Here is a 25068-nt window from a genome sequence, read left to right as displayed (position 1 = left end):
CCTGCAGGGTCAGGCTGGTCCCCATGAGGTGATGCCAGTCCCTGCAGGGTCCCCATGAGGTGATGCTGGTCCCTGCAGGGTCAGGCTGGTCCCCATGAGGTGATGCTGATCCCTGCAGGGTCAGGCTGGTCCCCATGAGGTGATGCTGGTCCCTGCAGGGTCCCCATGAGGTGATGCCGGTCCCTGCAGGGTCCCCATGAGGTGATGCCAGTCCCTGCAGGGTCAGGCTGGTCCCCATGAGGTGATGCTGATCCCTGCAGGGTCAGGCTGGTCCCCAGGCTCGGGGGCCGCCCTCCCCAGCTGCCTTTGATCAGAGCACGGCTCTGTTTCCCTGCTCTCCGTGCCGTGGGTTTCCAGCGGGAGGTGGGGAAGCGCGCTCAGCCTGACCCTCCCCTCCTCGGATCTGTCATCAGCCGCACAGAAATCCTCCCCAAGTTACCCAGCCTGAATCCTGCAGGATTTGCCGGGGTGGCAGGATGGCAGAGCAGCCCTGCCTGGGTCCCCCCGCCAGCCCTGCAGCCCCAAACCCCCAGAGCCACCCCAGGGACAAGTGGAGCAAAAAGATGGATTTCCTCCTCTCCGTCGTCGGATTCGCCGTCGATCTGGGCAACGTCTGGCGGTTCCCTTACATCTGCTACCAGAACGGAGGGGGTAAGGACACCACTGGGCTTATTTAAGTCTTCTTTTGGAGAAATGATGCCTTTTTCCTCGTTTTCTATCTTTCCCACCCTGAAGAATTCACTGTTTCTTCTCCTTCTTTGTTTCCAGCTGCTCCACTTCAGACAGGGCGGTTTAAAGACCGACCCAACTTCTCCCGACATCTGTCTCTTTCCTGTTTGTGTCTTTCTTCATTCAAAATCCTCCTCCACTCCCTCCATCCTCCTTCCCTGGGGTCCTTTCCTCATTTCCTGGTCTTTCCCTCCGTTCCTGGTCTTCTTCCCCAGTGGGGTTAGAGGTGCGTTAGCAGCTCTAGGATCACAAAGGGAAAATTAGCACGGTCCAAATTGCAAAAAAGGATAAAGATCTGTAAATTTGGGCTGGGAGGTTCACACAATTCATGATTTTGAGACTCTGGGAAGCTGCCCCTGGTTTAAAATCATCCTCATGAGCATCCCATCCTCCTGCTGTGGATCCTGGCTGGCAGTGCTGGACATCACGAGCAGCCCCAGTTTTGAGGGATCAATGGGAAGCAAAGACACAGAAAAAACACCACAAAGGGAAAAAAAACCTTCAGTAAATGACAACTAAATAAATTGCTGGGAATGGAGCAGGATAGAAACCCCCCTCACATGGAAATGAAAAAGGAGGGATGAGAATTTTGTGCTGTTTGGGAAAGCGCAGCGGATTTAATTGCCAAAGTTGGCTTTCAGGGAGCATCCTCCACTGCTTGGGAAAATTAGAAAGAGGTAATTAGTTCCATACTCAAGGCAAAACTGTGGATCCCAGGTGCCCACGTTGAAACAGAGTTATTTGTGAGATGCTCCTCTGGGACTGGGAGCAGAGCTGAGCCCCTCTGCGTGCCTGTGGTTCGGGTGGGAGGTTTCCACCTGCCCCACACACATGGGAGGGTGAGGAGTTCAGGGAGCAGCTCTGGGGGAGCACAGCCCCACGGAGGGGGAGCATGGGGATGGGCAGCGCTGGACTCACCCACAATTCAGGCTCTGCCTGGAAGGAAAACACTGGAAACACTTGGTCCTGTTGGGCCAGCCCTGCCAGGCAGCCAGGGGTGCTGCAGGAGGGTGTTTGGGATATTTGGGATACTGGAGGTTTCAGGGATATTGGAGATACTGGGGGTTTTGGAGATGCTGGAGGTGCTGAGGGTTCTGGGGGTACTGGGAATGTTGGGGTGCACCACACTCACATCTGTCAGAGGGAGGAGCTGTGGGGGTTAAATTAACTAATCCCAGCAGAACTCAGAGAGCAGTTCCACTCCCAAAAGCTCCATGGGGTACAAGTGTAGCCCCAGTAAAAATGAGGATGTAATGAATAATGCAGATTACAGCGCTAATTATGTGTCTTGGGGTGGCTGTGCATATTCAGTCAGATTTTCCTCCAAAACTCTTCCAGACCTGAGGGGTGCTGGGTGTCCCCTCCCCTGTGTCCCAATGGTTTATGTGGTTCTTTGTTCCAGCCTGGCCAAATGGTGCCTCCCCAGCAAGGGCTGGGACCCCAGCAGGGCTGCTGGAGCACCAAGCAGGGTCTCACATCTCTGAGCTCCTCTGACCAGACAATCTCCAAAGCTTCCCACAAACGCATCCAGACCTGCTGGGGCAGTGCCGGGAGGGAGGGAGGTGACAATGCCATGGTCCCCTGGTGTTCACCCTGCTCTGCTCCCCCCCGCTGCAGGAGCCTTCCTCATCCCCTACACGCTGATGGCTGTTTTTGGGGGGGTGCCCCTCTTCTACATGGAGCTGGCCCTGGGGCAGTTCCACAGGACAGGTGCCATCCCCATCTGGAAGCGCATCTGCCCCATCTTTAAAGGTGAGAGGCCCCAGCTGGGGTGACACCCTGACCCCCAGCAGGTCCCCAAAGTCATGTCCCAAAGCTGATCCCGATCCTGCTTTTCCCAGGCATCGGCTTTGCCATCTGCATCATCGGCCTCTACGTCTCCTTCTACTACAACACCATCATTGCCTGGGCTCTCTACTACTTCTACTCATCCTTCTCGGCCACCCTGCCCTGGGCAAGCTGTGACAACCCCTGGAACACCCCTGACTGCACCAACTACTTTGGGAAGAGCAACGTGACCTGGACCAACTTCTCCAGGTCCCCCGCCGAGGAGTTTTACACGTGAGTGCAAGGATGTGGGTGGTGTGAGCTGGGCACATCCCTCAGGGGCTCTGGGGTGGGAATGCTCCTGAGGAGCTCAGGGACTGCCTGCCTGGGGCTGAGGCTGCTCCCAGCCCTGGGGATCCCATCCTGCAGGAGGAAGGTGCTGGAGATCCAGAAATCTGGGGGTCTGTATGACATCGGGGGCATCCGCTGGCAGCTGCTCCTCTGCCTCTTCCTCATCTTCACCATCGTCTACTTCAGCCTGTGGAAAGGGGTGAAAACCTCTGGGAAGGTGAGGGGAGCTCCAGCACTGCCCTGCCAGGGCAGGAGGAACCCCTCACCTGGTAGGATCTTGCCACCCCCGAGAGGGAATGTCACCTCCTCCTCCTCACCCCTGTCCCCGAGGCCACCCTGGGCGGGCCCAGCGCAGGGTTTGGGTGCTGGGTGGTGACACAGGGTGACAGTGCCTCCCCCCCCAGGTGGTGTGGGTGACAGCCACGCTGCCCTACGTGGTCCTGCTCATCCTGCTCATCCGAGGGGCCACCCTGCCTGGAGCCTGGAGAGGAGTTGTCTTCTACCTGCGCCCAGACTGGGGCAAGCTGCTGAGCACCTCGGTGAGTGAGGGTGGGACCCCCTGCCCAGGGCATGGCAGCACCCAGAGCCCTCCAGAGCACACCTGTCACAGACACATCTTTTATGAAAATTCCTTTCTTTAAGATTTTTCCTCCTGAGAAGCTGAGAGACCTCAGGAACAAAATGTAAATATTGATTATCTGCTGCTGTGCAATGCAACAAGTAGATCTTTGATTGGCCCATGTTGGTTGTTTCTAATTAATGGCCAATCACAGTGAGCTGGCTTGGACAGAGAGTCTGAGCCAAACCTTTGTTATAATTTCTTTCCTATTCTATTCTTAGCCAGCCTTCTGATGAAATCCTTTCTTCTATTCTTTCAGTATAGTTTTAATATAATATATATAATAAAATAATAAATCAGCCTTCTGAAACATGGAGTCAGATCCTCGTCTCTTCCCTCATCCTAAGACCCCTGTGAACACTGTCACACACCCACCCACCCATCTGGTCAGGGCAGCACCCAAAACCCCTCCCCAGGGCACCCACCCAACCCTGCCCACGGGCCTGGCCCCACCACAGGGCAATGGGGCCCTTGTTCCCACAGAAACGGTGCCCTGGACAGGCTCTTGGAAATGGAAATCCATAATTGAATCACCCATCTCATTCTGGCCGGTTTTGTTTGTGCTGTGCTCCCCCCTGGGCTGACAATGGGCTTCCTGTGGGTAATTACCAGGCAGCACTTGAGAATTCTCATTAAAGGTAATGAGGGCTGCCAGCACTGAATGTGCCAGGCAGGAGCGGGCACGGCAGGCTCGGGGCTCCCCTCCATCCATCCCTGCTCCAAGGGTGACACTGCTGAGTGTCCAGGGTGGAAATTAGCTCATTCCATGCCACAGCAGCTCCTCAGCCCCCAGGACATCTCCTGGGGGCACAGGGCAGGCAGGAGAGGAGCTCTGGACCCTTTTCTCTGGACACTCTCAGCACAGCCCCAGCCCTGTGCCAGGGGGTGTCCATGCCATTGCTACTGTGGGGCACCTCCCAGCCCCATCCCAGCCCCAAGGACCTCCTGCCCTGCCCATCCTCCTGTTGTTTCTCCCTCCAGGTCTGGGTGGATGCTGCTGCACAGATTTTCTTCTCCTTGGGCCCTGGATTTGGAGTCCTCCTTGCTCTGGCCAGTTACAACCATTTCCACAACAACTGCTACAGGTGAGGGTCCATCCCAGTGGGCACAGCTGCAGTGGAGGCACATCCCAACAGATCCTGGTGCCCTCTGCCACATCCCAACAGATCCTGGTGCCCACTGCCACATCCCAACAGCTCCTGGTGCCCTCTGTCACATCCCAACAGATCCTGGTGCCCACTGCCACATCCCAACAGCTCCTGGTGCCCACTGCCACATCCCAACAGATCCTGGTGCCCTCTGCCACATCCCAACAGCTCCTGGTCCCCTCTGCCACATCCCAACAGCTCCTGGTGCCCACTGCCACATCCCAACAGCTCCTGGTGCCCACTGCCACATCCCTGGTCCCCCTGGCTGCAGCCTGGGCATCTTTCCCCATTTCACTGATGGTTTTGGTGTGATGGGCCAGGAGAGGGAACTGGAGTGGGGCAAGGCCAGGGCAGCTGGAGCAGGGTGAGGGCTGACCTGGAGTGGGGTCTCTGCCTCTTTTCTGCCCTCCAGGGATGCCCTGGTCACCAGTGCTGTGAACTGCCTCACCAGCTTCCTCTCAGGCTTCGTTATCTTCACCGTGCTGGGCTACATGGCTGAGATGAGGGACGTGGAGGTGGAGGATGTCGCCAGAGATAAAGGTTCTCCTCCCTCCAGCAGCCTCTTCCCACCCCCAGGGCTGTGCCAGGGAACAGCCAACCAAGCCAGTGTCCCCTCCCAGGGCCCAGCCTCCTCTTCATCACCTACCCTGAAGCAATTGCCAACATGGTGGGATCCACCTTCTTCGCCATCATTTTCTTCCTGATGATGATCACCCTGGGGCTGGACAGCACGGTAGGAGGGGACAGCCCAGCTGTGTCCCCAGCAGGGACCGGGGGTGGCCATGTCCCATGGCTGAAAGTGGGGTGACAAGGGGAGGGATGGGCTGGGATGGGATGGGATGGGCTGGGATGGGATGGGATGGGATGGGATGGGATGGGATGGGATGGGATGGGATGGGGCATCCCCGCTCTGCCATGCAGATTTTCTTGGAGAGCAGGGCTGTCCCCACACCCCATTTCTCCACCCCTCACCAGCATTTCTTTGCAGTTTGGAGGCTTGGAGGCCGTGATCACGGCCGTGATGGACGAGTACCCCCAGGTCCTGGCAGGGCGACGGGAGCTCTTTGTCCTCGGCCTCATCACAGTCTGCTTCCTGGGCTCCCTCAGCACCCTCACCTACGTGAGTTCCACTGGCACCACCCTGCCCTGGCCCCCCACATCCCCTCCTGCACCCCGTGGGGTCTGCAGCCTCCCCCTGCTGCTCCAGGGGGGAGCCTATGTGGTGAAGCTGCTGGAGGAGTTTGGTGCTGGCTGCTCCATCCTGGCAGTGGTGCTGCTGGAAACCATCGCTGTCTCCTGGTTTTATGGTAAGAAACTGCCTCTGTCGTGGAAAACACTCTGGGGGCACCTACACAGGTGAGTGACCCTGCACAGGTGAGTAAATCCCAGGCACTGGATCCTGTGTGGGGCTCCTGGCCAGGCTGGGATGGGAGCAGAGGGCTGGGATGGGAGCAGAGGGCTGGGATGGGGGCAGAGGCCGTTGTGTCCGTGGGGATATCCCTGACCCCACATCCCCAGCAGGATCCCAGGGCTCTGAGGGCTCTCTCCTCTGGCAGGGATCCAGAGGTTCTCCCACGATCTCAAAGCCATGCTGGGCTTCACCCCAGGGCTCTTCTGGAAGCTGTGCTGGGTCGCCATCAGCCCAGCCCTGCTGGCGGTGAGTGTCCATGGCCAAATTATGCACAAGGTCATTGCTGTCCCTCTGGACACCCTGCAGCCACTCCCCTCTGCTGCCCAGCTCCCTGTGCCATGGATCACTCCCCTCTCACCCACACGAGGTGACCAGGAGAGCAGACAGGGCTGTGGGACCTCACACCAGCCCTCCCCATGCTGCTGCTCCAGCCACAGTGCCCACATCCCCAGGACCTCGCCGAGAAAGGGAGCTGGAAGTTCATTTTCCAGCCTTTTCCACAGCTCCAGGGCAAAGCTGGGTGCTCACACGGGTGCCAGCTCAGCTTTGCCTCATCCTCCCAGCACTCAGCATCCCTGGCAGGGCTGGCCACGGGTCCCTGTCCCCTGTGCTGGGCTGGATCCATCCCTTTGAAACGCCAGCTCCCACGGCACTTCAAAGGCTGCCGTGGGCACAGGGGCCTAATCTCACTGGATCTGCAGGAGAAGAGGCCTTGTGAGGATTAATTATGGCTCTAAGCACTTTGCCCTGGTTATTAAGAGAGGAGTATTATCATCAAAGCACACGCAGCAGAGGGTTTTGTTTCAGCACGGGGCTGAGCAGCCCTGGCAGGCCAGCAGCTCACAGGGATTGTCAAACAGAGCCTCCCAGCCCTCACCCAGCCAGGGTGGCAGCCTGGGAGGTGCCCCTGTGATGCCCATGCTGCCTGGGATTTGGGATGACAGGGGGAGCAGCAGGACGTGGAGGGTGCTCATAGAATCATGGAATTGCAGAATGGTTTGGGTTGGAAGGGACCTTAAAGATCATCTGGTTCCATCCCTGCACCCTGATAACCTGTGGGGTGAGCTGGGGAGATCAGGGAATTGTTTGGGTTGGAAAAGCCCTCTAAGATCAAAGAGTTCAAGCATTACCCAGCACTGCCAAGGCCACCGCTAAGCCATGTCCCCAAGGCCCACATCCAGGGGGATATTAAAGCCCTCCAGGGATGGGGACTCCACCACTGCCCTGGGCTGGACAGCCCTTTTGGTGAGGAAATTTTCCCAGATGTCCAACATAACCTGGCACAACCCGAGGCCATTTCCTCTGGTTCTGTCCCTTGTTCCCTGGAAGCAGAGCCCAACTCCCATCTGGCTGCACCCTCCTATCAGGGAGTTGTGGGGAGACAGAAAATCCTCCCTGAGCCTCCTTTTCCCCAGGCTGAGCCCCTTTCCCAGCCCCTTCCCCAGCTCTGTTCCCTTCTCTGGCCACGCTCCAGCCTCTCCATGTCTGTCTTGGTGTGAGGAGCCCAAACTGCTCACAGGACTGGAGGCCCCTGTGGCTCTGCTCGTTACAGTTCATTGTCATCAGCTCCCTCCTGGAGCAGCCTCCCCTGACCCTCTTTGAGTACCAGTACCCTGAGTGGAGCATCTCCGTGGGATTCCTCATCGGGGCATCCTCCTTCATCTGCATCCCCCTGTACATGGTGTACAAGCTCGTCTGGACACCAGGGTCCCTCAAGCAGGTCAGGACTGACAATCCCAGGGCTCCTGGGTGGGCTGGGGTGGGCAGGGACCCCCCCTTGGGAAGCCAGGCTGGTTGATGCATCCATGTGACCGTGTTCACAGGGGTCTGAGGATGAGGGAAGAGACGAGGATCTGACTCCATGTTTCAGAAGGCTTGATTTATTATTTTATGATATATATTATATTAAAACTATACTAAAAGAATAGAAGAAAGGATTTCATCAGAAAGCTAGCTAAGAATAGAATAAGAAGGAAATGATAACGAAGGCTTCATCTCGGACTCTCTGTCCGAGCCAGCTGGGCTGTGATTGGCCATTAATTAGAAACAACCAACATGGGCTAATCAAAGATCCACCGGTTGCATTCCACAGCAGCAGATAATCAAATTTTGTTCCTGAGGCCTCTCAGCTTCTCAGGAGGAAAAATCCTAAAGAAAGGATTTTTCATAAAAGATGTCTGCGACACATCCTCAGCATCTTTGTTGAGCGGCAATTAAACCCCACCGGGATTTAATGCCCTGGGGAGGGCTCGGGGGAGCGCAGGGAGGAGACGCGCTGTGTTTTATCTCTCCATCAGCGCCTCGCCGTCTGCATTCGGCCCGAAAAGCTGATGCGAGCCCCCCAGGCAGAGGGGGTGGGCATGGCCCCGGTCCTGTAGCGCGGGGGACGCGGGCACTGCTCGGGCTCCCTCTTGGCACAGCGATGGGGCAGCTCCTCAGCACAGACCGGACCTGGCATCTCCACGAGCATCACCGAGGGCACATCCCGGCGGAGCGGAGCCCGTTCTCGCTGCTGGCAGGGAGGAAAGCACGGCAGGGGAGAACGGGAGCAGCGCTGCGGCCCCTGCGGGACCAACAGCCGGGGCTGGGGGAGAAGCCCAGCTCCCGGAGCAGATGGAGGAATTGCCTCGCTCCAAGGCTCCCCCCCGTGCGTGTCTGTAGCTGTGCCGTGAGTGTTTGGAAAATAAAGCTGATGCTGATGCTCGGAGCTGAGGGGAGGGAGAGGAGCCGGAGCTGGCAGTGCTGTGTTCATGGAGCGCCGTGCGGGGCTCAGAGCCCGGGCTGGGATGGGGGACAGGGGTGCTGTCGCTGTCCAGACACACTTTATCCTGCTAAAAAGATCCAAAATCCGGCGGAGGACTCGCCCGAGCCCGGGGGTGGGTCCCAGGTACTGCTGAATCCGGGCAGGTCGGTGCCTCCTGCCGCCCCATCCCGGGGGATGCAGGGAATAGGCATTTAAAGAGGGGAAAACCCCTAATATATCTCATTTTAAACCCAAACCCTGGGTCGGGGTGAGGCATCCCTGGACCGGTGTCAGCCATGCCCGCCGCGGCTTCTTATTCCCATCGCTCCCAGAGCAGCATCACCGTCCCTCAGTGTTTGGGGACCTTAAAACACCGGGAAGGACCCACGTTCGTGACAGCGGGGGCTTGAGGGGACACACGGGGCTTAGGGGGGACACACGGGACTTGGGGGGGACACACAGGGCTGAGGGGCAGAGGGTGCCCACGGGGGTGCAGGGACGCGCTATGGACGCGGGGGTCTGTCCCGGGCGGGCGCGGGGCGCAGCGCTCCCGGTGCCGCTCCCGGTGCCGCTCCCTGAGCCGTTCCCGGTGCCGTTCCATCGCCCCGCTCCCCCGGAAGGCCGGTGCCGGGGCGGGGCGGGCGGCAGGAAGTGGCAGGGCCGGGCCCGGCGCACAAAGCCCGGCGGGGTCCGTGGTGTCGCGGCGCGATGGGGCTGGCGGCGGCGCGGGGCTGGGCGCTGTCCCCGCTGTCGCCGGGCCCGGTGGAGCGCAGCCGGCCCTACGCTGTTCTGCAGCATCAGAACCTGGGTGAGGAGCGGGGGGCACCGGGGATAGCCCCGCCACGACCCGGCCGGGGGCTCGGGAGATGCTCAGGGAGTGTTGAATTAATGTTCTTTCTCTTGCCGCCGTAGTGCTGCTGGGCAGCATCCTCAGCGCTCTGCTGCTCACCATCATCCTCATGGCCATCTGTGTCTACCGGCCCGTCCGGCGGCGGTAGCGGAGCGGGACCCGCCGGGGCATCGAGAGAATGCTGCATCCTACCCGGTTCTCCCACCTGGAATCCGCCATCCCAGCATCGCTTCAGCCCTGCCGGTTCTCCCGTCTGGTACCCACCGTCCCGGCACTGCTGCTCCGGACCCAGCAGGTTCTCCCCTCCGGTACCCACCGTGCCGCCGCTGCTCCGGTCCCGCCCGGTTCTCCCGTCCGCTCCCGGCAGCTGCTGGGGATGCGCTGAGGATGCGAGCGTGGCTTTCCCCCCATCTCTGCCCGTGCTGTATCCCGTGGCTCCATCGTGATGTGGCTTCCAGCGGTGCTCTGGCCGGGTGCTGGAAATCATCCTCCTCTTCCTCAGCAAACAGACTCCTGGAGCTCCTGGGGCGTGTTCGCAGCGATCCCGCCTGGCTCGGAGCAGGGGCTGAGCAGCGCCTCCCAAATCCCCGCGTTTTGGAGAGGCTGATCCGACCCCGTGTGCTCCAGAGCATCCCCGGGCTGTGCAGGCAGCCGGGGCCTCGGTTGGCACAAGGACGGGACGAGATTGGGGACATTGTCCGAGGAGCAGCTCCACGTGCTCGGTCACGCCACGTCTGCTTTTTGCTTTCTGATTAATTCAGGTCCTTGTTTGAACGCCGAGTTCTGGGAGTTGGACAGGGCTTGGAGCAACCTGGGGTAGTGGGGGGTGGCCCTGTCAGGGCAGGGGTGCAACAGGATGAGCTTTAAGGTCCCATTCAAAAATATTCCAAAGGTAAAAGCTCAGTGAGCCAGCCAGCAGTGGGTGGAGGGTTTGGTCCATTCCTGCCTGTGAGCAGAAACACTGATGCATGACCTGATCCTGGTGTAGTTTTCCCCAAGCCAGGCTTCTCATTCCCAACGTTATTTGCTTTAACTCCTGGCTAAAAAGCCCCAAATAACCTCCCATCAAACCAGCCCTGCTGAACCTGTTGGGCACCGGGGTGCAGCTGAGGGGTTCCAGCATGTGCTGCTCACTGTCCTCCTGCAAGCAGGAGCCTCCAAAGGTCTGCAAGCCAGGCAGATGCTCTGGAAGAGTTTGAGCTCCAGCCAGATCCATTTTATGCAGTTTCAGTAACAAGTGTTTACACTGAATCCCACTTCCATACGAATGCTGCTATTTTGTTTTGCACTGCTACAAGTAGTAACTGGATTTTACTAATTATTACTTTAATATTTAACATAGGGGTGTTTTGCTTAGTAATTTATTTAGAGTTTTAAAAATGTAACTTCCAGACTAATTGTTGTTGACCTGTTCTCAAGCCCTCGTGCTGCATCTGAGGTGTTTTCTGTTCTGTTTCAAGGACACTGAGTGCTGGCATTGAAAAGGCATTTTCTTTGTTTTGAGAAATGACAGAGTGAGCCTGGCCTCGAACAGATGGAGTTGTTAATCCAAGAGTGTTCTTTCTATTGCTTTCTGCTCCTCCTTTTGCTCACTGGTTCCTGATTTTCCTTGCTCCTTCATCGCTGTGAAGCCTGGCCTGCAGCCTGTGCTGCTCGTGGGGGTGGATGGTGAAGCTCCCAGCCCCAGCTCTGCATTCCCAGGAGCAGAATTCCTGTTTGCTCTCATTCCTCACTCCCTGCTATGCCTCTTTGTACAAATAAAACGCTCAGTAAACAATCCAGGCTCTTATTTATTCATGGCTGTGCTGTTTGTTATTAACTGGGCTGGAAAGGGGTGAGGCTGTCCTGATCCCCACCTCTGGTCCCCTCATGGCTCCTACCTTGTTTTTAGTGGGATGGCAGTGCTGGGGGAAGCCAGGGAAGAGGATGGCAGTGCTGGGACAATGTTTCCATGGATGTTGGTCAACAAGGAACCATTTAACAGCACAATGGAAGCACATCCTACAACGGCTGTGCAGTTTCCAGCAGCTCAGCTATGAATCAAAACTCAGCCAAAGCAGTGTAAGAAGGGTTTCCAAATAAACAAAATCATGAATTGCTGATGTAAAAAGCCTTGAAATGGGGTCAAGAGCACAAAAAAAAAGCACATAGTCTTGCTTTCAGGAGCTAGCAGCATCAACTTAAAGAACTTTTTAGAAGAAGCTACAGCTGTTTGTAACTCTGAGCTTCTCTTTCCTACATCAGCCTCAAGCTGCCTCAGAGAGAGGTTGGACTCTGTTTACACAACAATCTTGGCCTTAATATTAAACCCACTCAGAACCCTCTCTCCTCTCTTACAAGAAGCTGCAGAGAGAAAATAATAGGGTTTCCTGCTTTTCACTGCCTTAACTTCTGTGTTGTACTGATTCTCCAAGACAGGGAGACTCAAAATTTGGCTGAAAACGTCCAAAAGCCAGAACTACCTTGGGAGAATTTCAGATGATAATGTCACTTTAATATACAAAAAGACAGATAATTCATAAAAGAAAAAAAAAAGACTCCAAATACAGTGTGAGAAAAAAATACCTGTGTGTGGTGTAATGTGCAGTACCTTTGGTTTTTCTTCCAGCACACAGAGCATGTCCATCTTACACTGAAAGGGTTAAGTCAGGCTTTAAGAGAAGCAGCACCTGGCTGAGGGAAGCAGGGCCTTCTAGTTTTAGCTGGAATCATACAAATGCCAAAGAAAGCAAAAAAAAAAAAACCCAAAGCTAATCCAATTTATTTTACAGTCCCAGACTAAGAAGCAGGAGCGTAACAGAACTCTAACTGAAAGTGCTCAATGTTCTTTAGTTTAAATATAAAACCAGAACAAGTCAGCTTGAAAAATGCTATTTTTACCCCTCTTGTAACCTTTGAAAAGCTTAGCAGAAGACAGGCAATGCCAGGCAGGCGGGTTTGTAAAGGCAACAGCACTCTTTATTCCCACTGGAGGAATGCCCACAGCTCCATCTCCTGCCTCCCACCCTGTCAGGAGCTCAACACGAGGCCTCTTCCCTCTCCCACCTGTGACAGCCACAGGAATCCCCTTTTGCAAAGAAAGAAATCCCAACCCAGCCCACTGCCCCTGTGCAGGACAGTCCCCATTTCCAGCAGCTGTTTTCAGGGATGCAAGTTGTGCCAGGGAACAACAAACCCAGTGTGGAGAGGCCGGTCCTAGTGTACACTGAAGGAATTGTAATCATTTCCTATGCAAAACAATGGATTATTGGTTTAAAATAGGGTTTTAAAACTGCCCCACTGGTTCTGATCAAGTCCATTTTAGAGTGATTTTACATTGGTTAATTAATAGTTGGTCACCCAGAACTGCCCTGTTCAGCCTGAGGAACAGGAACAACGTTAGGAGCAAGCTCAAGAGCAGCTGTACCAAAGGTTCCTCCAGCCCTGCCAGGCAGAGCAGAGGGATATTGCTCACATTTAACAAGTGTAAGGCTTTCCTGTGGCTGTTCATCGTGTACCTGTGGAGTGCACTTGAGAGTCACAGTGTGAGTACTGTAAACACCGAGAGGAGTGCAGATAAAAGAGCTACAAAGATCCTGTATGGCCAAAAAACCTGAGGAAAGCTGGTTAAAACAGACCTAGGAATCGTTACAAGACCAGTTTGATGAGTGTAGGCCTAGTGGTTTGGTTTAAAAATCAATAAAAATATTCAGGTAAAAAAATAGATGCATTCACATGAAGGACAAGCCGCTGGGGTTTTAAAAAGCAACACACGTTTCCCTTGCAGAATTAAACTTCTCTTCCAATAAGGACACGTGAAAATCTCCCCTGAATTCTTTTCCTGGCTGCATTTAGCACCCACACTCAGCCATGCACACCAAGAGATCCCAAAGAAGCACCTGTATCTATCCCTTAATTTCTTGCTGCCCTCTGAGCAGGGGAAAGAGCTGGTTTGGAATCACTGCAGAAACTGCTGCTGTACTGGACAGATGGTCCCATTTCAGCATCTAAAATATTACTGGCTACTTGTTTTGTCCTTTTTCAGAAAGCACTAGTTTAATCTGGAGCTTGGATGAGCTGTTCAAGTATAAAATTATCCCTCTTAAGCCAAAAATCTCAATAACTAGAGGAGAGATAACCATATCTAAACAAAACTAACAGAAAACATCTGTCAGCATGAAGAACTATTCTGTGTGTATAGGCAGGGAGATGCTCTCCCATGGAACAGCTGGAAAAACAGGCAATGGCATTGAATTATTAAGAAATAATGAAGCAGATGAGTTTTTCTTTGGTAAGTAATGAAGTTTTCCTCCTGAACTCCCCATAAATCAGGCTTTCAAGCTTTACTGCAATCCTACATCCTGATGCAAAGCAAAATTTCCATCTGCTCTTCAATAAATAAGTTTAGATAAAAACATTTCCTTCAAAGCTAAGACTGCATGGTTGGGGAGCCAGATGTGGAGTCCTGTGATCTACAACTCCTCCAAACAAAAATAAATCAGGTTTTTGCAGCTGATGCCAACTTAGAAGGCAGTAAAATGTTTCCTTAAGCAATCCAGGAGTGGTCTTCAGACTGACAGCTCTGACAATCTCCAGTTTTACACAGATTTGGTCATCCCTGCTTCAGGAGGTCACTTAGGAGTTATTTTTCCACAAGAGAGAGCTGTAAGACTTGCTGGAGCTCTGCATCTTCCTTTTCCTGACGCTGCTTCTCCTGCTCCTCCTGCTCCCTCACTGACAATTCCATGGCAAGCTGCAAGTCCTTCTCAAAGCTGGAGGCTTCACTGGAGCTGCTGCTGTGGGAGTTCCCTGATCTTGACAGAAAGCTCTCCTGAAGTGCCCTGATGGAAAAGAACAACTCTGAGAAGTAAAAGAGACAGAGCCTGTCTCATATTCTTTGCAATGATCCTTCCTGGCAACTGTTTTAGGCTCAGAAACCTGAAAATCTCTCCCAGAGGGGAGAAAACAGTTTGAGGATATGAGAGCAGCTGTTCCAACACGTGTAAAATTCCCTATGACAAACAAGGATTCCTTTGAATCATTCACAGATACCAGCAGTTATATTTTCAATGGGCCCTCTAAAAGTATCCTCACCTGGTTTAAAGGATTTTTCATGATAGAAGAACCCAGAAGATCCAGTTCTTGGTTTCTTTGCACTTAACTGCAGGAAGACTCCACAGACACCAGAGCCCATTTTTAAGTGTCCATTAAATCCATGTTTTTAAGGATTACATAAGAATTTTGAAAAGAAATAAGATCTGCCTTGAAGTGTGCAGCCTCTAATAACCAAAGATGCAATGCAGAGGGAAATTCAGAGTTTTAAGAGCAGAAGAGAAGGACTGGGTTTGTATGTTGGGTAAAGAATCTGCTGTGTGCACAGACCAGCCCCACAGCTGGAAAGAGCTACACAACATAAACCAGGGAGGCCCAGTTTGGAGTTCCTGTTTCTTAGAAAAGTTGGAAGAAGCAAAACAAGAAATCTCGAGTTTTGTGCATTTGCTCATATATATTAAAAAAAAAAAAAAGCCAAATTGCTTCGTGGTACTGCTGGGGGTATTTTTGCAAGGTTTGATGTGAAAAAAAAAAACTTACTTCTGATACTGCATGTTGAAGTCTGAGGAATATGCAACTGCTCCGTTGGAAAGCATCTCCAGCTCCTAGAGATGGGCAAAGAGACAATTCCACAGCAGTTATCAGATCTGCAGAGTAACTCACTGAAAGTCACCCTGAAACCACCTTTATTTCTTCTTTGAAATGCATTATTTTTATCTTCTAAAGTCTAAAGTAGAAAAAGTGATCCTACACTGGTTTCCTTCAGCTCTTGCTGCACAGTCCTTGCCCAGGCTGCCACTGTACAGACCCCAGCACTTACTTTATTTGCACCAGATTCCAACAAGCTCTGCTGGATGGCAAACTGCATGATCTCATTGTCCTCATCCTGCACGAGGATGTTCCTGCCATCATCCTGGATGTGGTAGGATTTGGGGATCTCAAACACCGACTGGTCAACCTCGAAATTAGCACCTACAGAAGGCAAATAAAGCTAAAACCACGCTGTGCCCTGTTTGTAACAAGCTGTAACAGAATATATTCTGATGAATGGTTTTGCAGTTACACCTTGCAGCTCCCCCTGCTCCATTCCCTGCTTCTCCCTCCTCTGTGCATTGCAGGGACAGGGATGTAAAAAGGGGAGATCCCTTACCTGCATCACTCTGTGCACCTCCAGGAGAGGTTCTCTCAGCTGTCCTGCAGCTGTTGACATTTTCAAAGGTAATTCGAGCATTCAGCACGTGAAACAGGGGAATTTCTGTAAGAGAACAAGATTTCTGCCAACATGAGAACAAATGTTTGCTTCCACAACAGCCTCCTATAATGACAAAGCACAGAGGAACTAAACTCACCAATAAGGTGGCTTTAGTTATTTATTATTATTCATTTAATTTTTATTTTTTTAATTATTATTTATTTAGCTCAATCTCTCTCTAAATCTCTTGTTTTAAAATAAGATTTGCCAAATTTGAGGCACTGAAGCTAAGAGGAAAGGGGCTGACAGCAGCTCATGCTCACACTAATGACATTGTCTTTAAAATGATATTTCTGGATTGACTCCAGATGTACAAAACAATGTTTCAGGTAGCAGTGAGAAAACTAAAAGGCCAATGTGTTTGTTTTTTTTTTTTTAAATAATATATTGTGAAACCAAAGGGGGAAAAATGGACAAGATGTTACTATAAAAATTGCTAAATATTACCGATTTTGACAGGAAATCCTGGTGGAAATTCCAGAGTGATGAAATCCCTAAGTCTGGCAAAATGAGCACTGGTTCTGGCCATCAGGTCAATGATTGGAGTGACTTGCTCCATAAGAGACAAGGGGAACTCTTCACTCATCCATAAGGTTGCTTTAAATCTTAAAGACAAAGTAGGATAAAAAACATCCTAAATTCACAGTTTAGGAACAGATGCAAAGCAAAACAGGCAGTTGGGCAGTGACAGGAGGTTACTAACAAGTTACAGCACCAGCCCAAATGTTTGCTTTGACTCAGTGGAATTAAAAATAGATTATAGCTGTATACTTCAAGATCTCTCATCTAATTAATTGTGAAAACTTGGGGGGAAAAAACCACACTGGATATTTGTAAAAATGGTTTTCAGGGATTAGATAACTGGGAAGAGACAAACTAGAAATAGTTAAAATGGTATTTCTCACTTCTGTGTTCTAACAGTGACTTCCTTTGGTCTTCCTATGTCTCTGCCTTTCAAATCAAATTCTGGGTTGAAGTATTCCTCCAGAGTAATAGCAGTGGGATTGTTGGTTGCAGCATATTCTGTAGTCCTGGATGTACTCTAGAAGGAAAGAGAGGGAAAAAAAGCAACCCAAAAAATAATGAACAGTGGTTACAACAAGAAACTTTTAATTTACCCTTTGTGAAGTAACTCCTTCCCTATTTCAGACACAGTGACACCCAGCCATAAACACCGGCTGTTATTAGACTGAGGTTTTGTTCTGTTTTACTGAGGTTAAAAATCTCCAAATTTTTAGAGACAGAAAAAATCTTAAGACACTTTAAAGATGGAAACCAACTAGAAATACACACATGAGCCCCAGCATTTCCAGGCTCCAAATCCTTTACTAAAGTCAAAACTTGGATGGAGGATTTGAACCCAAAATCCCTGTAAATGTGCAATGCCATCCTGACAGAGAACCAGCAAATCCATTATCCACTGTTCTTTCACAGTTTAGAAGCAAGGGAACTTCTAATGCCAGGTGGAATCATGGAATGGTTTGGGTTGGAAGGGATCTCAAAGTTCACCTATTTCCAACCAAACAAAAACACCCTCAGGGCAAATGAAAACCTCATAATGAAAACTGCTGCCAAGCTAAGGAAACAAGAGGTGACTCCACACACCAGGAATTCCTCCTACAGTGACCTGTGCTGACATCAGACACTCACCTGAGCACCACATTCATGCTCCACTGTCCCCAGGAATGATTCCAGAGGGCTCCTATCAGCTTCAGGTAACAGGAGGGAAAACAAAAACAGCCATTAGCATTAATTAGCAGTAAAACTGGCACTCAGGCCAGGCTTCCAACCCAAAGGGAAGCTGTTCAGATCTCCTGTGAGCTTTACCAGGCAAGCCCAGGACCTACAGCTGATGGTATAAAACAGGTACAACACACAGAATAGAGCACAGATTTTCAGTGGTTTCTATGATTAGCAGACACCTTTATGAGTCCCAGTTCCTCAGTGGCCTCAGGGTAGGAGAATTTCTATATAAAGTTACTGGCTGGTCACCCTTTACTCTAATTCAAATACCAGAAGATATTAGTAGAGCAAAACAAAAATTCCAAGCAAACAAAGCCTCTGTGAATCTCGTATCCATGGCCAAAGTGAAGTAAGGGCAGGAATACATTCCTGAGCAGAGAAGTGCAGCCTTTTAAACTGTCAGCAAACTTTCAACAGGCTTGAAGGGTTTTTATTTCCTCTAAATACAGCTGGGATAAAACCAGGTTCATTTGTAGGTTAAGAGTGAAATAATGAGCTGCCTCAGACACAGAACACGTCAAAGAAAATCAGGGCAAAGTCAGCAAGAAGAGAATTTCCTTGTTTGTCTGCCCAGTTCTTCAGACACAAAGGAGGTGTCAGACAGCCAAAGGGTTGTATTTATTCCCAATTTTCCTATGGGGAAGATACCTTTATATCTTCTCTTCTCCTCTTCTGTTAAATGCTCTGTTCTGATCCGCGTGATCACGTTCACGTTGTTCGCCGTGTAGACCTTACAAAAACACAGAGACAAAAACCAAGCAACATCACAAGTTAAAAAAGGAGTTCCCCAGTAAAACATCATGTACACAAAACTAACTGAACCAACCTCAACACCAGACAGGCATTTCCAAGAGATTTTAAGAGGGAATGGAAAAGGAAAGCCAGGGAATACTATTTCTAATCAGAAATTAGTTATAAGACCTCAGAAATTATATTTAGTAACAGTTGGGGAACACTAATGAACCCTCTGTCCAGCTGAACAGCCCTGCAGTCTTATCAGGAAAAACCTTCAGATAAATGTAAAAGCTATTCAGGACTTACTCTTCTGGTGAATTAAATTACAAAATGTAATTTATTGCACCAATTCCCAAACCTGGAGTAAACACGAATCAGGGAAATTAAATCTTGTGATTCTGAACCTAAATTCCTGACCACAGTAAGGCTGCAAAACCACCTTGAAAAATATTTCACCGAGGTGAAATAGAGGTCAGAACCAGTGTCAGGAGGAACCATTCTAAGCAGCTGTGACCCAGGTGCAGTTCATGAATTCAAGATGCCACTCATGGCTGCTGGTGCCTTGCAGTGCTGCTATTATCAGCAGGTTCCTCAACTTCCACCCACTGAAACAATGGCAGTGTTCAAACGTGAGTTAAGTGCCAGCCTTTGGAAGGGAAGGACTGCAGGCAGCTCTGCTGAATCTTCTGTCCCTCCTCTCCCCTCTTTGATCCCCCTGGGGACATTGCTGCACATGGGCTCCATCCCTCCCACAAGCCTGGAGGTTCCTCACTCCAGCCCAATTCTGCTGGCAACACAATCAATGTCCCAATAGGAATTTTGAGACCTGAAATAGTCAGGAATACAGAAAAAGCACAATCAGACTTCAATTTGCTGCAAGATCTGTCAGAAGAACAGAACAGGCTTTACCTTGGCTTCATAACCATTGACACCTTCTGATTTTTCTGTCCTCCATACCCAGAATCCAGATGTGGTTCTGACAAAAAGGGAACACCACAAACGTCTACACAGCTGCATTTTTATACAACCCCCAGCTGGTTTTTCTAAATCTCATTTTAAAGAACATTTGACAGGTTATTAATCCCAGATACCTGGATAAATAGGTGTGGTCATGAAGTAAGACAAATGTGTCTGTTAAAAGACACACTGTACACATTTATTTAAAGTATTCATGTGAGAGTTGACTTATTTGGTACCAAATCCAAGTTCTTGTCCATCGGTTCCAGCACATGGATTTGTGTGAAATGCAGATTTGAGTGAGCAATTGAGTCAATCCTGGAGGCCTTTTCCAACCTTAATGATTCCATTCCACTAATGTGATAAACTGGAAGTTTTCTGCCACTGATTTCTTTCAATTGGAACCTTTTTGCCAAGCAACGGTGGCAATTTGACCAACCCAAATCTCTTCATCTATCGATTCATGAAGCTTAAATTAATTTCAGACCTAGCCCTAAAAGTTTTAATTACCAAAACTTTTGTGAGTTTGTCATTAAAGCTAACGTCAAAATGCTTATTTGCTAAGAGAAGCTCTCTGTCTTACCTTTCAAAAGCAATGTTTTTGGTATCAAGGCACGTGCTGATGATTGGGGATGTGAGGCGCCTCTCCACATCTTTCCTCTTGGGCGTCATCGATCCCAAAGTCAAACGTTTCATGTGCTGGGAGATCTCAAACCTCTCTGTTGTAACAAACTTGTCATCGTGGTTGATCTCAATGAGCTCTGCCCAGCCACCAGTGTCTGGTGGAAGAAAAGGAACATTTCAAGTTAAAAAACTCAGCAAGTGTTCCGGGGTGAAAAGCTGGGGGTGTATCGTGTATCAAACCCGGGTGTTTCTGCACTCAGATGGGATCAAGCTTGGAGATGGAACTAAAGTTATTTTTTATAGGTAGGGCAGCAGAAAAGGAGGGAAACAGAAAAATATTGACATTTTACCCCATCACCAAATTTTTACCTCAGATTCACTCAAAGCAAAGAAGTTAAGCCATCATAAAACAGTATCTCTTTAAGACACAAACAAGCATAAAACCTTCATAAAACACAAGAGGCCTTTTAGGTGTAAAATCAGGATTTCTCACTGTGCTCACACAGTGTTTGGGGGTCAGTGGTGCAGACAGGTGAACTCTTTACCTTCTCCCTTGAAGATGACAGTCCTCCTGCCCCTCTCCCAGCTCATGTTCTCAAAGCCCAGCAAGGTGATGTCCACACGCAGCTTGGCCCGGCTCTTCCAGATGCGGCACACGTCGCTCGGGCACACCCTGGAAACCAGGGGCACTGGGAGAAAGGGAGAAATGCAAAGGGAAAATGTGCAACAGGTGCAGCACAGAGGAAATGAAATCCAGCACAGGGATTGCTCACTCCTGGGAATGTCATTCCAGAGGGGGTGAGATGCTGATCCTCTCTAGATTTAAGAACAACCAGCTTAGGGCAAAACTGGCCTAATTTAAAGAGGAATGTGAAAAGGAAGAAGATATTTGTTCAGACTGAAGGGTGTGAAATGGCATAAATCCCATGCCTGGTGGTCTAATAGTTTTATATTTGAAATATTTAATCAGCTGTGAGGCCTAGTGTTCATTCCTTTCAGGGAAAAGCAGGTACTTCCCAAACAACCAGTGCATCCATAGATAACACATGATCAGATGGCCAGGGATAGGTAAAAAACCCCAAGAAAAGTCTTCAGCAACTGCAACAACAGCTAAATTCTCCACTACCAAAAACTAACCAACCAACCACACAGGAAACAAAGAATAATTGTGCAACAAAAGCACAAGAGGTCATTTAGAGATGGAGGAGAGGAGGATTCTGGGGAGCAGATATTTCCCTGCCTGTGCTGTGGGACATTTGAAACTCATTTTTACAGCTTGGAATTGGTAACAAGGAGCAGGATTCTTACCCCAGCTAGTGAATTCCCATTTCATTTCCACATAAAAGTCAGGAGTCTGCAGAAGGAAAATATCTGATGAGTACCTCATGAAATAGTTTGACATTCATTGCAGCATTTCCTGTGAACATTTTAGATAAAGGGAAAAAAAAAAAAGGAGAGCAGAACTGGAGAAATGATTAGCCAATGCTAAAACTGAAATTGAAAGTAGCAACAACAGGCACTGCCCTGCCCCTGCTGCTTTCTGGGGAGCTGTTCTTCCTTGTTCTACTGGAGGAGCAGTACTGCCTTCAAGATTCAGCCTCCAATGTTGGAGTACATAACCAAGGATTTAAATAAAGTCAAGGAAAAGCCTCCATGTCCCTCAGCACTATGGAATATGCAGGTTGGAACAAAACACAATTGCCCAGCTAATTGCAATAGTTCACTTAACTGAACTGCTTGAATGAGATTCAATTGAATGAGAATTCAAGCAGTGATTTCGGTCTGCAGTGAGAGTTTACACTTCAATAAATCATTACCTCATTAATTTTCTGCAGTAACTCAGGAACTCCTCCGAGGGTCATGGAGGTCTGCTGGTAGTCCCGATGCTGCAGGATCAGCTGGACCATCTCTGGATCCCCTGTGCTGACAGCCTCGTGCAAAACTGAAATAAACCCAACCACAGCCTCGTGTCACTTTGCTTGCTGACCAAAATTCCCCATAAAAACACAGAACATCTGCTACTGAAAGAAAGACACCCCAGGCTGTCCTTACCCGTCCATCCTTGTGCATTCTCCTTGGTCACATCTGCCTTGTGCTGCAGGAGGACCTTGGCAGACTCGATGTAACCCAAGGAAACAGCCAAGTGCAGCAAGGTCCTGCCCCGTGGATCCCGCTGGTCAACGTCCTGCCAGTGTCCAGGAGAGAAGGAACAGAGCTCATCAGAGCCTGCACAAACAGAGCTAATCCAGGAGTCAACATTCCCTGCCATTCCCATGGACCTGCTCCCAAACTCTCCTGCACCGCCCCTCTGCAGGGCTGGCTCGCTTCCCCGCGTGAATAAAAGGAGAGGCAGAACGGGGCCCAAGAAACGACACAAAATCTGTAGGACAGGAGTTCCTGTTGATGCTTTTCAGTTCTTTTTCTGTCATTATTTCCCCTCTGGCTCCCCCCAGAAGGCTCAGGAGGAGATGGGGGGAATCTCATCCGTGTGCATCACCCCACGGACAGCCAAGAGCCTGAGACCCCACAGAGGGCTTGAACTGTACAACAAAATGGGGGGAAAACAGGAAAAAAAGGTAACAGAGCACACAACACAGCTTTTGGACAGCACTTTTGGAAAGGACAGAAGCAGATGGTGTTTCACAAAGCACACACAGCACAATGAGGAGTGAGGGCATTCTCTACAAGTCACTAAAATAAAAAATAAACTACACAGGCACAAATATCCAAAACATGCAAGCACAACATACTCATACCTTACACATTTTTCACTATTAGCTTAGAGATTTGAAACAGAAGAGCATCTATAACTAAAGGAAAAGGGGAAAGTCAATAGCAGAATGAGAAAGGAAGGTTATTATGCATGTTAACAGCGTTATCTGACAGCTTCGAGTCAGACTATCTCACAGAGAGTGGGAAAGCTTCGCTTTAAAGCATCTTCTCTTCACTTCTGGGGTGGAACATTAATCAATTTGCTTTCCCACCTCCTGCAGCTCCAAGACTGCAGCACCAAAGAGCTCCAAGTGTCCCTCCCCACTGTGGTTGCTGCTGTTCCCTGCCCCCCACATGCCCAACCCTGTTTGCCACCCCAGCTGCAGCTGGGAGGTGCCTTTGATCCCTTCCCGCGTCCCTCCAGCAGCAGGAAGCTTGTCCCGAAGAAGCAGGGGGAAATAGATCTTTGGAATACTTAAAAAGAGAAAAAAAAAAAAAAAAACGTGTTTAAAAGCAGGTAAAGGAAGTAAGAGACACAGTCCATCTTCACACACTGCTGGTTTCCACAGGGAATGGAGGGAGGAAGCAGCATTCCACAGGTGGGAGCTGCTGAGTGATCCCTATTTAACCACAGACTCTCACAGGTGTCAGAAATAAACACACAGGAGCAACGTGCCAGTGAGGTTAAAGATTTTGGTTAATGCAGAAGGTGACATGAATTAGATAAGAAGTGACTGCATTCCAAAGATTCTCCCAAACCAGGGCAGGAACATGCTCTGAGCAGGAATTAGTAAGTCAGGTGCACCGTTAGAGCTGCAGGTGACAGTCAGGAGGTGGCACAGCTGGTGTTGGGCTCACGTACTTGTGGTGTCAGGTATAATTAATTAATCAGCTCTGCTTATTAACTGTACCTCACTCTAGCCCTTGTCAGAGCTTTTCCACAGCAGCTCAGCCAGAAGGATTTTTGCTGCTCAAGCTCTGCTGCAGCTTTCAGGCCATTTCCTTACGTCATCATGTCCCAGAGAGGGGACAGCTTTGTGTTTTCTACTCTCCAGCACGGAACAATGATCCTTTTTTTTTTTTTTTTTTTTTTTAAGCAGAGATACTGAAAACATTCCAACCAATATAAAAACTCTGCCCTCAACCTTGGGCAGCAACAAATCTATGAGAACTGATGGTGCTCAGCAAGGTGGGGGCTGGTTTGATGTCCAGCAGCAGCAGCCACTTTTGCTGCACGTTGACTTCCCATTAAGATAAACACTATTTATTGCTTTAATAAATAAATTGACGTCCATCACAGCTGCTCTCCTTGAGCGACTCCCCCAAAGAGCTACTCTGCAGCTGGAATGCTCACAGCAAAGCTTTACAGATGGGAAGCCAACGTTTAATATCTGACATAAAAATATATTCCTCCACCTTCTTACATCAATCCCACACCACAAATAAACGGGTAACGAAACGCAGGGATCCCTCAAGCTCCTGGCAGTACCACCAGGGTGCTTCCCCCTGGCACAGCGAGGGCCAGCAGCCCCCGATCCCCCGTTACCTGCTCCTGCAGCTCCTCGTCCAGCCGCCTGTAGTCGTTATTCCACACCAGGACGTGCAGGGGGAAGGCGCTGCTGGCCCCGCCAGGGGAGCTCATCCCGGCACACACCTGCGGAGGGGCAGCCAGGGCCCCTCACTCTTCCCTCTCTGGGTGCTGCAGACCCCAGGTTACTCAAGCCCTGACCCCTTCAGCTTCTGCTCTCTGCTGGCACCCACCTGGCCCAGGTGTTGTGTGTGTGTGTGTGTGTGTGAGAGCCACAACGCTCTAGGAACCGTTCACCCCTCTCCAAAGGGAGCCCCATGCAAACCCCACCGCGGAGGTCTCCCCTGCTCCTGGTGCCCCTGGCAGCCCCCCGCTCCCGAGAATGTTCTCCCGGAGCCCCTCAGCGCCGCTACCGGGGGTCTCCCCTGCTCCTGGTGCCCCTGGCAGCCCCCCACTCCCGAGGGTTTCCTCCCGGAGCCCCCTCAGCGCCGCTCCCGGGGGTCTCCCAGCTCTCGCCCCCTCAGCCGTCCCCGTCCCTCTTCCCTGTCCCTCCGGGGACGGCTGGGACGAACCACAGCGCGGCCGGAGCAGGGGGGGGGGCTCCTCGCTGTCCCCCGCACTCTACCGCCACCGACAACCGCACGGAAAGCGGAAGCCGCTCCTCCTCCCCCTCTGCGAGCGGACAGATGGAACGTCCCGCCCGCAGCTGTCCCATTGCCTTCCGCGCGGGGGGGGGGAGCGCTCCTCTCACCCCGCCTTCGCCCGGCCTTGGTTTCGCTCGCCCGCCCGCCATGGCGGGTGAGGGCAGAGCTTGCTGCACAGCGGCCTCTTCCACCAGCCTTCCGAAGCCCCGTCTCTCCCGTCACCC

The 25068-nt window shown here is 50.9% G+C and overlaps 2 protein-coding genes and 1 pseudogene across 4 annotated transcripts; 2 read left to right on the top strand and 1 right to left on the bottom strand.

Moving 5' to 3' along the window:
• Positions 1-476: 476 nt before the first annotated feature.
• On the top strand, positions 477-6743 carry LOC118693093 (sodium-dependent serotonin transporter-like; annotated as a pseudogene).
• A 2692-nt stretch (positions 6744-9435) lies between these two features.
• On the top strand, positions 9436-11395 carry C18H12orf76 (chromosome 18 C12orf76 homolog). Its single transcript, XM_054516745.1, has 2 exons — positions 9436-9576; positions 9681-11395. Exons 1-2 carry the CDS (start codon positions 9477-9479, stop codon positions 9764-9766), a joined length of 186 nt encoding a protein of 61 aa, XP_054372720.1. The 5' UTR covers positions 9436-9476; the 3' UTR covers positions 9767-11395.
• A 963-nt stretch (positions 11396-12358) lies between these two features.
• On the bottom strand, positions 12359-24816 carry ANKRD13A (ankyrin repeat domain 13A). Of its 3 annotated transcripts, XM_036393163.1 has the most exons (16): positions 24219-24298; positions 22717-22770; positions 22013-22145; positions 21778-21902; positions 21269-21314; positions 20506-20649; positions 19920-20115; positions 19289-19355; positions 18293-18374; positions 17552-17610; positions 16807-16943; positions 16349-16506; positions 15800-15904; positions 15470-15621; positions 15190-15254; positions 12359-14438 (listed from the first exon to the last, which is right to left on the bottom strand). In XM_036393163.1, the coding sequence occupies exons 2-16, from the start codon at positions 22723-22725 to the stop codon at positions 14240-14242; spliced, it is 1677 nt and encodes a 558-aa protein (XP_036249056.1). In that variant the 5' UTR covers positions 22726-22770; positions 24219-24298; the 3' UTR covers positions 12359-14239. The 3 variants fall into 3 exon arrangements, with proteins under 3 accessions (XP_036249056.1, XP_036249054.1, XP_036249055.1); XM_036393161.2 differs by lacking the exon at positions 22717-22770 and having other exon boundaries at positions 24219-24816; XM_036393162.1 differs by having other exon boundaries at positions 22013-22770.
• Between the last annotated feature and the right edge of the window lie 252 nt (positions 24817-25068).

Source organism: Molothrus ater, chromosome 18 (genome assembly GCF_012460135.2).
Source record: "Molothrus ater isolate BHLD 08-10-18 breed brown headed cowbird chromosome 18, BPBGC_Mater_1.1, whole genome shotgun sequence".
Taxonomy (NCBI): domain Eukaryota; kingdom Metazoa; phylum Chordata; class Aves; order Passeriformes; family Icteridae; genus Molothrus; species Molothrus ater.
This window is presented reverse-complemented; position numbering and strand designations above follow the sequence as displayed.